The sequence below is a fragment of the Elaeis guineensis genome, chromosome 2 (assembly GCF_000442705.2).
Source record: "Elaeis guineensis isolate ETL-2024a chromosome 2, EG11, whole genome shotgun sequence".
Lineage (NCBI taxonomy): Eukaryota > Viridiplantae > Streptophyta > Magnoliopsida > Arecales > Arecaceae > Elaeis > Elaeis guineensis.
In genome coordinates, this window is record NC_025994.2 from 89,074,728 (window position 1) to 89,087,845 (window position 13,118).

At 37.0% G+C, this 13,118-nt stretch overlaps 1 protein-coding gene across 1 annotated transcript; it reads right to left on the reverse strand.

Annotated features, from left to right (window-relative positions):
- Window positions 1-10,465: 10,465 nt before the first annotated feature.
- LOC105054428 (non-specific lipid transfer protein GPI-anchored 14) lies at window positions 10,466-12,888 on the reverse strand. The gene is given in 4 exon segments (XM_010935932.3): window positions 10,466-10,751; window positions 12,164-12,241; window positions 12,523-12,849; window positions 12,852-12,888. Coding segments are annotated over 4 exon segments (549 nt in total). The 5' UTR covers window positions 12,874-12,888; the 3' UTR covers window positions 10,466-10,629.
- Between the last annotated feature and the right edge of the window lie 230 nt (window positions 12,889-13,118).

The following is a 13,118-nucleotide window of genomic DNA, read 5'->3' on the forward strand; positions in this document are numbered from 1 at the left end:
AGAGCTCAGGTTATGATCATTAAGGATTATAACATAAGTGATTTAAATATTACAGAGTAATAATAGAGTTTAGGTTATGATCATTGGGGATTATGATATAAGTGATTAGGATTTGATAAAATGATATTAGAGCTTAAGTTTAAGTCACTAGGGATTATGAAGTGATATCAAAATTTTATGCATGACCAATAAGATGTGACAGAGTGATATCAGAGAATATGATAGAACAGTACTAGAGCTCAGGTTTAAGGTCACTAGAGATTGTCATATAAGTGATATCAAAACTTTGGGATGATAATCAATAGAGTATGATTGATAATATCAGAGTTTAAGATTATGATCATTAAAGGTATGATAGAATGATATTAGAATTTATGTTATGATCACTAAAAAATATGATTTAAGTGGTATTTGAGTTTAAGGTTATAATTATTCAGAATTGTAATTTTAGTGATATCTGAACTTAGGTTATGATCATGAGGAACATGATAGATATAAAGAGAAGATTCAATATTTAGATTTCGAATCAATAGATATTAAGATGAAATTTATGCATAAGTGATATATGATATCTATAATAGAATTGATGAGTTATATCTTGGATTTCAATTCGTAGGGTGGCCTGAATATAAGAAGAGTTGACCCTGGAAGGAAGCGGGAGGTATTGATATGTTATGTTGAGTATACTCGATGATTTTGGAATGCTAAACTTATATGGAAGGAAATCATGATAACTTTTTTGATTTTGATGTTAATTATCTGAGCATTACAAATTTTAAATTTATCAGAAGAAAGTTAGGATATAATTTAAGAAGAAATTTCATCATGTGAGAGAGAAATATTTTTGAGCATTGAATCTATAAGAGGATCATATATGAAACTCAATCTTAGATGAAAAAATATACTTGAATTTTATTATGAGAATATGAGATACACATCTTGATAAAATCTTTGATTACTCAAAATATCATATTCTAAATATGATTCCTTGATCTTTCAAGTTGCATTGAATTTCAAGTCAAAAGTTTACTTTTCTAAGTGGATCAAAAGTATTTTGATATTATTGTTAAATTAAAGAAGAAAATTTATTTTATCAGAGTATGATATACAGGTTATGATAAAATCTTTAATAATTCGTATTACTATCTGTGGATTAGTTTTTTTTTTAATTTTTCTTATGATTATTGAAGATGGTGAAGTGTATTAATTATTCAAGTCAAAGTTTGGATTTTTTTTTTAAATTGAACTAAGACATCTTGCTAGTGTTAAATTTTGAATGACTTATACAAGGGACAAGATTTTGTATGGATTTATTGATTAATATTAAGGGTTGTGATGAAGGGAGCTCTATAAAAAATAATCAAGTCGATTCTACTGAAGGATATTGGCTTGAGTTCTTCTAGTTTGTCAAGTTAGAATTAATTATTTTAAAAAAGAAGATTGATTTAGAAATTATCTAAATGATTGTAAGGTAAATCTAAGGTTAACTCTAATTGATTCTAGACATGTTGGATTCTTGAAGAGTGATGAAACTTATACAATGATTGCAAACATAGGAAGTGGATCAAGATTTAATTTTTATATGCTATATCCAAAGGTAGTAAAGATAAAGAAACTTAAAATTTTGTCCTAAGTTTTATATGAAATTTGAAAGTTGGATCTATTCTGAATTGATCTAATATATAAGGATATTTTTATCTTTGATAGACTTATATAATTTGATAAATTAAGATCAGAGTGCGCAGCAAAAGCATAGTGGATTAAATTGATTAGAAATATTAATCTTTTAAATCAAAAAATACTATGATAAAATACATTAGTTGCAAATAAGGAAGGATTTTATTGATAATAAAAAGATGCTATAAATTTTGATCTAATCTGATCATAGCTGGATAATTTTTGTCAGTAGATTACTTCATTGTAGATAATATCAAGAAATTCTAGATATCTCAAGTTTATTAACAGCTTGATAGTTCTGATATTAGTTCAAACTTAGAATATCCTGACATAGATCTCATATTTTTTTTAAAATTTAATATTGTTACTTGGACTGATATAGAAGATTGAGGTTTTCTTAAGATGAGAGTCTACATATAAAATTTATTGGAAAGATCAAGAGAAGAAAAAAATCGATGATTGTGAAGAGTGCCCGATGTTTGATCTTTATTTATTTTTCTATCAAGGATAGTCTGAGATAATTATGAATTTCGAGTGGAATGTATTAGACAAATAATGGTGGTATATTAATACAAGTCCAAAATATTACAGTTCTTCAAAAAGTTGAGAAATCAATAAGAGGAGATGAATTTAAAATTTTAAATAATTTTTATTATAACAAGATCATGAGAAATAAATAATATATAAGATATTATCGTAAGCTTGAGAATGACATGAAGAATGTATACTTTGAAATATATATCTTGAACGACATAACTTAATTTCGAGGATGAAATTATTTGAAGGGGAGAGAATGTAACATCCGGCCCATTTGGGCCCTGGACCAAGCCCAAAAGCCTAAAGCCATATATATATATATATATATATAATAATAAATAATAAATATATATATATATAAAATGGAACGAAAAAGACTTCCGCTGGGAGCCTTCTTCCACCCAAATCACTAGAGGAGAAGTCGAATCCGAGGGGGATTCGACCTCCCCTCCACTTTATAAGACCCCCTCTCTCCCTCCTCAACAACCCATGATGATCACCGGTCTCTCTCTCTCCTTTCTCCTTATTTTTCTCTAATTGAAGTCGAGGCCTCCGTACCCATGCTCGTCGGAAATCGAAGCCGACAACGCTGCTGAAGCTTGAGGTAAACCCTTCTTCTCCTTCCTCTCTTCCTTCCTCTCCTTTCCCATGGCTTCGTGCACCCTCGCCGGCCTTTCTAGATCATCAAAAAATCTATGAAAAGAGTGAATCCTGTTTTGCTCTGTTTCAGCCTGGCTCTTTCCTCTCTTTTCTGGCCATCGGCACCGTCGGTTGTGGCATCTCATCCCTAGGATAGGACCCTCATTCCTTTATATCTCTTCCCTGAAGGTATTGGCCGTCGGTGACCGGCCAATGACCGAAAAATAAAAGAAAAAGTAGCGATCCCTTGTTTTTCCGATCTCTTCTTGATTTCTCATCGGTCGAATCTTACCGCCAGCCATCCCTTGCTCCACCGCCGCCTCCACCTGCTGTCGGACCTCTGACGAAGCCATCGCCCTCACCGAAGCCAAGCTTGAGCCCCCTCATCTGTCCCTGTTTCGGCCCAAGGGAGGCCGTGGGAAGAAAAGGAAAAAAAAAAGAGAAAGAAGAAGAAAGAAGAAAAAGAAAAGAAAAAGAGAAAAAAAAAAGAGAAAGAGAAAAATAAAAATAAAATAAAAGAAGAAGAGAGAGAAATTTTCTCTCTCCTCTCCCTCCTTTCTCTCTCTTTCCTCTCTCCTCTCTCTACATTCTCTCTCTAGATTCTCTCTCTAGACCTTTCTCTCTCTTTATGGATTTTCTCTCTAGTATCTTTCTCTCTCTGATTTCATCACGAATCCTAAGATAAAATTTATATGAAAATATGATGATCTGAGATTACTCCAAAATTCGTACAATATATTAGATTTCGATCCGATCTTTATTTGAAATTGATAACATCAATCATGGTTAATCATATTGAGTCATCCTGATATGACCTCTGATGATCTCGACTATGATTGCCTCATCGAAAGGATACGAAGATTCTCTCTCCATTTTCTCTCTCTACTTTCTCTCTCTAAAATTTTTTTTTCTCTTCATGAATTTTCTCTCTCTAAAAGTCTTATAGATCAGTGGAAGATCCAGATACTTAGATAAATCCTAATTTTGGTTAATCCGGAGAGAGGTCCTAGATTTGTGTTATTAGGATTGATTATCGAATAATTTTCTCCATATATAATTTTTATATTTGATTAGGATTATGAAGAGATGATTGTCTGCATATGATATCGAGTGAAATATTTTATTAAAAAAATTCATAAATCAAAGAAGAACATTGATTTCTGCGCTTGGATCAGTCACCGGTAAAAGTAAGAATCCCTGTACATGATCATCATTATATATGTTATTTTATCGTTGGTTTTATCTCATTGATTTTGCATCATTGGATTTGAAATCGATGAATTTGTTATATCTGAGATACTGTTATTTATTTATGTGATTTTGAGCATGAGTATGTTATATCAATACATATGTATCAGCGATTGATGGCATGATTATATGGGTATGACATATTTATTACACTGCAAAATTTGAATTGATTAATGAAGTCAAATATTATAATTTCATGAAAATGAAAAGAAAGAGAAATATGGTTTGGACTGACCTTGTCATGTGGAATAGCCTGCCAGGAGCTTATGCCTGGGACAGCCCCCACAGGCTTATGGTGGAAGAATCTGATCTGAGAAAAATCATGAATGATTTGATCTGAGAAAGATCATAGCCACTTTGATCCGAGAAAGATCATGAATATTTCGATCCGAGGAAGATCACAGAAATCGATCCGAATAAAAAATCGTCGCATGATACTGGTAGTCCAAAGCTAAAACCAAAAAGAAAAGGATTAAAGACGATGTGATAATAGAAGAAAATAGAAAGATAAGATATGAAACAATCGTTGAATAAAATTATTTCACTTATTAATATATGATAATGCATTTCTTTTGATAAAACAGATAATCTATAAATATTTGCAGTATTCTGGACAGTGAACATCGGCTTTTATGTATTATTGCTTATCTTTATTTTTAGATTATATTATTATATTGTGTGATATAAAAATTCTTACTGGGCTGTAAAGCTCACACCCTTTCATCTTTCTTTTCTTCTCAGAGTTACAAGATGTCCATGGTTGGCTATGGTATGGATTTGTGAGTGAGCGGATGCATAGATAGAGTACCGTTGATACCTGATCAGAAGATTGAAGGAATGTTAATTGTAATTATACAAGTTTTATGAATCATTATTGAAATTAAATATTATGGTTGATAAGGTTGTAATGATTTAATTTGGTCTTGCATATTCTTTAGGGCTTGCTCTAAGGAGTGTGCGGTGATCATGTATCCGATTCGGATGTTGGTTTGGGACGTAACAAGAGGTGTTAGGGATGTCTGACCAGAACACCATCTTCATAGAATCTTTTTGATACCACGCATCGCAGTAGAAAGAAAAAGAAAATAAAACAGAAACAATCAAATATATAGATCAGCCAAAAGACTCGTCTCTACGGGTCATGCAAACTTTACTATGAGAAAAAAAATTACAAAAGGAGATCATACCCTCAACCCTCGTATACCCAATCTCTCCCTCATAATAGACAATCCCTCACAAAAGCTCTCTCTCTAGGAAGATTTTTCTGAACCCCTGAAACGACCGCTGTCCGCTGCCTAAAAGTCTGCCTGAAGCATCTTGCTCCTGCTCTCTGTCGGCACCTCTGGATCTGCTGCTGCTTTGGGTCCTCTACCGAACAATCAAAGCCATCCGTCTACTTTCTGTTTCGCCACAGGGTCTTTTAAAGACCTGAAATCCAGCTGAGATAGAAATCAAACTTTGAATTGGACTCCTATTGCTTCTCGGCCATCCGCTCATGTCTCATATTTGAACTGGCCATTGGATCGCGCCCCATCATGACCTCTGATCACCTGGAGCTGTGCACCTGGAACGGCTCACAGTCATTGGATCTTGACCGCAAGTCCTGCAGATCGTCCGATCATGCACTGATTCACAAGAATCCATCGTGGACCGTGAGAAATCAACCCGAAACGCCCGCCAATCCATCGTGGACTACGCGAAACCCAGGGCAAATGCCCGCCCAGTCCACGCGGGCCCCCATGGACCATTGGTCCATGCACCATGCGTGGACCACGTGGGAGAACCACGCAGGCCATGCCATCTCTTTCGGATTTTTTTCGTACGTAATTTCCCCATCCGGATTTCATTTGGGCTGATCTTGGTTCGTTGGACTCCATTTATTGTTATGGATCTTACTGTGGGCTTAGTGTGAATCTTGAGGTGTCAAATACTAATAAGAGGTTTAAGCTTCCTCGAATATCTAAATTCATCATGCCTATTTGGCTTTTGCTGATGTAGATCTTCTGTCCATCTTCTGCTAAAGTGTTAATGTGGCTCGCCCTCAAAGAACAAACTGCATGCTAAGGCGGTTATTTGGAACAAAAAGATGGCATATAGGCGGTGGTTGCTGCCTCTCTGATTCAAACCACTCCCTCTGGACGAAGTGGCGGAAAAGAAGAGTTCATGTTGATGATAGAAGAAGGACTTGGGAGCAACAATGAATGGTGGTTTTTGACAATTATGGCGAGAGGGTAACCACAGAGAGTTTCTTCATTAGCCAAGCTCTAATAAAGCCATCATCAGCTCCATCAGCAGTTTTAACTAACGTGGACCTATTTTATTGTTTTATTTACAATTTCTTCTTTCTTTCACTCATCATTATATTTGCACTTCAACACAGAGGAAGAGCACAAACACATGCCGCCTCCTTCCAAATCGTCGTCGTCTTCTTATGATTCATATTTGTTTTGTTGATTAGAAATTAAAGATTACAAATTTCCAAGGTCTCAACAGAGATGGAGATTCATTTGATGTAACTGTAGGCCAGAGATATTACGTCCGCGTTCATACATCCTTCTGTTCGACCCATGTGCTGGAAAAAGGTTTCTAGCTTGAATTGAGAGGTGGTATTCTGATCATGTGTGTGGGTGGAGGAACCCAATCCTGAGGAGATTAGTGTTGGATATTGGAAGAGCATCAGGGGATGCAGGAATTCAGCGGAGGCATGGGTGAGGAATATGAGGAACCTTCGTTCGGCCATTAAATCTAAATAAGAAAATTGCTAATAGAGAGCTAAAAGAAAATATTTTGCATGACATTGAATCCTGGATGAGAAAGAAGAGAAGGTAGACCTATCATAGGTAGAATTCACCATAAGAAGAGTTTTCAGGCAATCTTTGGATGACTTTTATCGAAAAGAGGAAATGTATTGGAAGCAACGGATCGAAGTCATTTGGCTAAAGAAAGGTGATATAAATTTGGCCTACTTTTGTGAGCCTCGTGTAGGAAAAGGAGGAATTGCATCACTTTTTACGTGAAGATGGGACCAATACTTCTACACAGAAGGGGATTGAAAAGAGATTTCATTCCTTTTTTTTTTTTTTAAAGGGCTAGATCCATTGTGCCTAAGATATCTATCAATTGGGACTTGCTTTTGGGACAATCTAGTGTTAACCTTTCGGATCTCCAGAGAGGCTTCACTTCAGATGAGATCAAAGAGGCTATGTTCTCCTTTTGATGATAACAAAGCTCTTCGCTCAGATGGTTTCGTTCTTCTCCTCCTTCCAAAATTCTGGAATATAGATGATCCTCTTACATGACTCGTACAATGGAGCTCTGGATCTAGATAGATTAAACTTTGTCTTCAATGCTCTAATTCTCAAAAAAGAGGTTGTGACCTCAGTGAAAGATTGTGGACCCATTAGTCTGTTAAATGGCCTCTAAAAGATAATTTCAAAAAAATTTTCTAGAAGGCTTACCTCGTTGCTTCTGTCTCTTATTGAAGATTCGCAATCGGCTTTTGTCAGAGGAAGTATTGTAGAGTGCTTTCTTAGTGCTCATAAGATGCTGGCTTTTTGTAGAAAATCTGGAGAAAAAGATATTCTTTGTAAATTAGACTTCGAGAAAGCGCTTTTGATGACCTGAATTGGGATTTTCTATTTGAGGTGCTGCGGGCCGGAGGGTCCACTGATAGACATGTTGGTTGGATCCGGTGCTTACTGTCCTCATCATCCATAGCCATCTTGTTGAATGCACTCCCAGACAATGGATGAGATGTGAGCAAGGATTGTGACAAGGTGACCCCTTATCACCATCACTTCTCATTCTTGCAGTCCTTAAGCGTGCTAGAAATTTGGGCTTGATTGAAGGGATGGCACATCAAAAGGAATTCAGCGATGTCATGAGTTTATAGTTTGCTAATGATACTCTCTTGTTTTGTGCAGGCAAGCATGATAGTGTGCTAGTGGCGAAGGCAATTCTTCTTACATTTGAGGGGCATCAAGTTTGAAAATCAACTTTTACAAAGTGCGCGATCATTTGTTTGAATATGGATGAGGGTTAATTAGCAATTTTTGCATCTTCGGCAAACCGTAAGCAGGGCTCTTTGCCTTGTACTTAGGTTCATTGGCGGATCTATATGGTTAAATGTGGGGTCTATTGGCCCCACAAAAAAAATAAAAATCATTATATATATATATATATATATCATACAAAATTTTGAAGAAAGATAAAAAAGATCATATTAAAAAAATAATTATGACATATATTTTCTCTCTTTAATGACTCACATGTCTTACCTCTCTCTTGCTTTCCTTCTCTTACATCACTTTGATCTCTTTCTCTTTTTCTTTCTTTCTCTTTCTTTATTAATTATTTTTTTATTTATCTTTTAATTCCTCACTCCAATTCCATCCATCCATCTCTTATATTTAGAGAGCGGATCCTCTACTGGGCACTGTCTAATATGGTGCACAGTACGTACCGTCCATCACATGATGGATGGTCGCATGGGGCTGCATAGGGCTACACAGGCCGTGTGCTGTGCGATGCATGCCGTGCGTGGCCATGTGCAGTCATTCATCGTGCGATGGAAGATGCGTGTAATACTTCTTTATAATATTTTATTATAAAAATATTTAAAATATTATATATTATCATTTTTTATAAATTTTATTATATTTTTAAAATAATATTTTATTATTATTATTATTATTATTATTATTATTATTATTATTATTATTATTATTATTTATTATTATTATTATATTGATCCACAAAATAAAATTTCTGAATCCACTGCTGCTTAGGTTTGCCTTTACACTACAAGCAGTCGCCAAAGCAAAGTTAGACGCCTTTAATCCAAAAGATGAGCTCGAGATTAGCAGACTGGAAAGGAAGATTTCTTTTGTGGGGAGGAAGGTTGACATTGCTCAATTTTGTGCCCACTGCTCTTCCCTCCTACTATATGTCAGTGTTCAAACTACCATGCTGGGTCATAAGAAGATTATCCAAGATGAGAAAGGCATTCCTCTGGAAAGGTACGGATCAAATAAGTGGTTTCTATTGTTATATGAATTGAGACACGATCTGCAAATCCAAAGAGCAGGGTGGTTTGTGTGTGAGGAACCTTTCACTGATGAACCAATCCCTCTTGGCCAAATGGGATTGCAAATTTCTTGAAGGGTCATCCAGTCCTTGGTGGTGCCAGGTGACATGCACCTGTTACTCGAGGAGGAAGTGTGGCGTAAGGTCTAGGAAGAGCATCACCGATTTATCCCCAATTTGGAAGGATGTGTGGTGGAACTCAGTTTTCTAGAGTTGCATGTTTGCATGGCCTTCAAGATAGAGAACGGGCTGTCCATCCGATTTTAGGAGGACGTCTGGATTGATGAGATCCCCCTTTATTCTCGATTTAAGGAACTATATGATTGGACATTAAAACCGAACCTGCCTGTGTCTCCATTTTGGAGCTGGATGAGACTTTCTTGGTGTATCCGATCGTGAGGACCTTTGACTTGGTTACAGCCGAGGCACTTGGAATCCTTACTCGTCCTTCTTGCTCCATTTGCGCCCTCTCATATTGCCGATGTGTCAGCTTGGAAGTTGATGCAATCCGGATTGTTCACATTGATTCTTTTTGTAAGTTCCTTTTTTTTCTAATATTTGTTGAAAGACTCCAACACTTGAAAAGGTAAAGGTTTTCTTGAGGTTCGCAACTAGAAACAAGTTGCATACGGAGAAAGGTTTCAATATGAGCTCTGGTTGTGTCTTGTGTGGTTCTAACACAGAGTCGGTCAACTACCCCCTTTTTTTTTTTTTTTTTTTTTTTTCAATTGCTTATTTGCTGTGCAATTGAAACTAATGGGGCAGTCTTCCACCTTCATGGATCTTTGGACGGCTTGGAGGAGGAGGAACAAATCCAAATTGGGAAAGGACGAGTGGTGTTCGGTAATTTGCGGCGATCCGTTGGGAGCTTTGGAGGGAGACAAACGCATGGCTGTTTTCGAACAAGAACAAGTCAATCTACTCGGTTCTTTCTACAATCCTTTAGGAGCTGGTGCTGTCTCTGCTCTGTTAAGACTGAAGCGGAGCATCACAATTTGCGGCGAAGAATTGATCCTCTTGCTCTCTCAATGGCCCGTAAGAGTCACAGATGGTTGCCCGTTGAGTCTTTTCTGCTTTTGAAGTTCTAAGATGTGAATCTGAACCTGAGAGATGGGTTGGGGGTGAGATTTTAGCTGGTTTCTGACCCGTCCTTGTACCACCTAAAACCTGTTAACTCTGCTTGTTTATCATATCAATAAAACAGGGGAAGCTCTCTGCTTCCTCCTTCCCATTCAAAACATAAAAGGTGGTATTCCCACAATTCAAAATAATAATGATGTTAGTAATTTATCGGTGGGAAGGCCATGTATTGCAGTCGCTATGATAAAACTCGCTTATTACATATTAGTAGTCCATTTACAAGGCAAATAAAATAGTTTTATTGGTAGTTGAATGGTTGCACGGAATATGCATGGAATGCAGATTTGGCAGACAAAACGTTCTCTAGCATCCAAGAACCGATAGGAGCACAAGAAGAAGCAAAGACAAATTCCACAGCTCAGCACCCGCCTCCGTTCTCCATCCACCCGCCCTTGTGCTCATGGACGCGGTTCCGTCAGAAGCCCCTTGAACGACAAAAACAAGATCAAATTTGAGCATGCCGAGGAGACTAAAACATCCAAGCCACAATAAAGGATGAAATAACAAAAATCATGCTGTAGCCCAACAATTGTGACCCTCCGCCATTTGATGGAGGGCCTAGGTGTTTTTTTTTTTTTTTTTTTGCCCTTCAAAAAATAGCAATTCTTTAAAAAAAAAGATAATATGAGAAATAGTTTAGTAATTAATTTTGAAATAGAAAGTTAGATAGTTAACATATAAGTTTATTTATTTTTTGATCCATATAATTTTACTTAAAAAGGCTCCGATAATTTAATTATACCTAGGGAGTGGAAATTAGTTGAGTTGAGAAAGGTTGGAGGTCAATCCAAACATAACACGAGACTTTGAGATCCTTGCCCAAAACCTAATGTAACCTGGCTTTTAACCTGAGCTCTTCAACCCAAATCCAATCCGGTCTCAGTTTTTTGTGCCGGATTTTCAATCAAGCTTCTGCAAGTTGAATCCGGTCAAGTTGGATCGAGTTGGATCAATTTAGTCAAGTTACTTACAAATATTCTTATATAACATGATTAATATATGTAAGTATAACAAAATAAAATAAAAATTGCAATATGAGTGCAACTTGGGTCCTAATTTCAAATAGTTAAATGAATATTATCAAAACATGGAACTATTGAGATGCATCAAACATGTAATATTAAATATTGATAGTTTTGGATTCGAGTTTCTGAAACCATTCCTATATATATATATACATATACATATACACATACATATACATCATATGTATGTACATAGTTATAATCGTTAATAATATCATTTCTCAGCCAAATGGGAGGGATTTGTTTTCACATACTTTGACCGTATAGCAAGGATGATGCTACTTTATTCTTACCTACATAATACAGCACCGAACAGCTAGATCCAAACAAAATTAAAGTGTTATCCACCATTATTAAGGCAAACTGCTGAATCAGAATGCCAGGTTTTTTGCGTGCTAGTTAAGTACCATTCTGGGACATTGTCTAGCTCACCAGCAGTTGCAAATTAATTTTTAGTTGTTGTCGCCTCCATGAGAAGTAAATAGGTTTTAACTTGTGCCTCATTTAATCACCATCACTGTTACTTCTCCGACGGCTACTTGTACTTGCAGTAGCTTGCCACAGCCCTCTCTCCAGGCCACATCTCAATAAATTTAACATATCTCATATATATATATATATATATATATATATTTTGGGATACACCAGTTGGTCATTCAAGGATGTGGCGGCATCCAAGGAGTGTGACCATCGGAACCCCATCACCAAGGATAATGACAGATGTTCTACTAAAGAAAGTTGTTGTTGCTAGCTGAATGACCCTACGTATGATGAAACCACAACAAGGCTAAGCTTAAGATACAAGGTATTACCAGCGTCACTTGAAGTCATATTTCCATACTCCTCAAATATCTTAGCATCAGGTGAATTCGGGGGTAAGTTCAGTAGTCCTGCACCATGCCCGCACGTCAATATTTTAACAGGAGAGCAATTTATTAATGAAGAGTGTTCAAAAGTCTCGGCCTAAGTAGCTTAAATTACGCCACATGTACATGTGTATATTACAAGGCAAGAAACAATTAGGCAAATGCATTAGAGAATGTGAGAGCCATGAATTCTTTAAACAAGGAGAGATCAGAAGCATGCATTAGGAAGCAGGTGCAATAATATGTGAATCTATGCATCGTGTAATGTAACTAATGAGTGCAGGATTGAGTGCTATGTTGCTTACTTGGGCAAGCGGAAGCGTTTGCTGGAACCCCACACTTGGAAGGGAGACGTAATGCGAAGGTGACATTGACCTTGAAGCTAGCAAGCTCCGGCTCGTTGCGATCTTTGACAAGAATGCAGAGACACTTGAAGCTCTTGTCCACAACTTGCTTGAGGCTGCTGCAGCAGTCTGGGGTGGGAGCTCTTGCACTGCCTTGCATGTAGGTGAGGCATGTCGACAGCTTGATCACCTGATCGGCACACTCGGCCCGGTCGCTCGCATAGTCTGAGCTCGCAAAGGTGATCAAGCTCATGGCCAGTAACACGATGAGCACCGATGACGAGGGCCATGGACTCGGTTGAAGCTTGCCATATTGCAACTAAAGAGAGAGCCTGACTACTTGGCTATGTATTGGATCAGAGATCTATATTGTTAGGTCCGTGTACCTTTTGAAGTAGTAAATGTGGATGCGATGGACTGGGAGGATGCAGCTTTCATGGCAGTTGAGGTGTTAATTAGGAGTCAAGCCGGTTAGGTTCAACAATGCTAGTTGATTGTCCAGGAAAGCGCAAGCTGGCCCTTGTCTCCGTCAAGGGGAAGGATTCACCTTCCTTCGC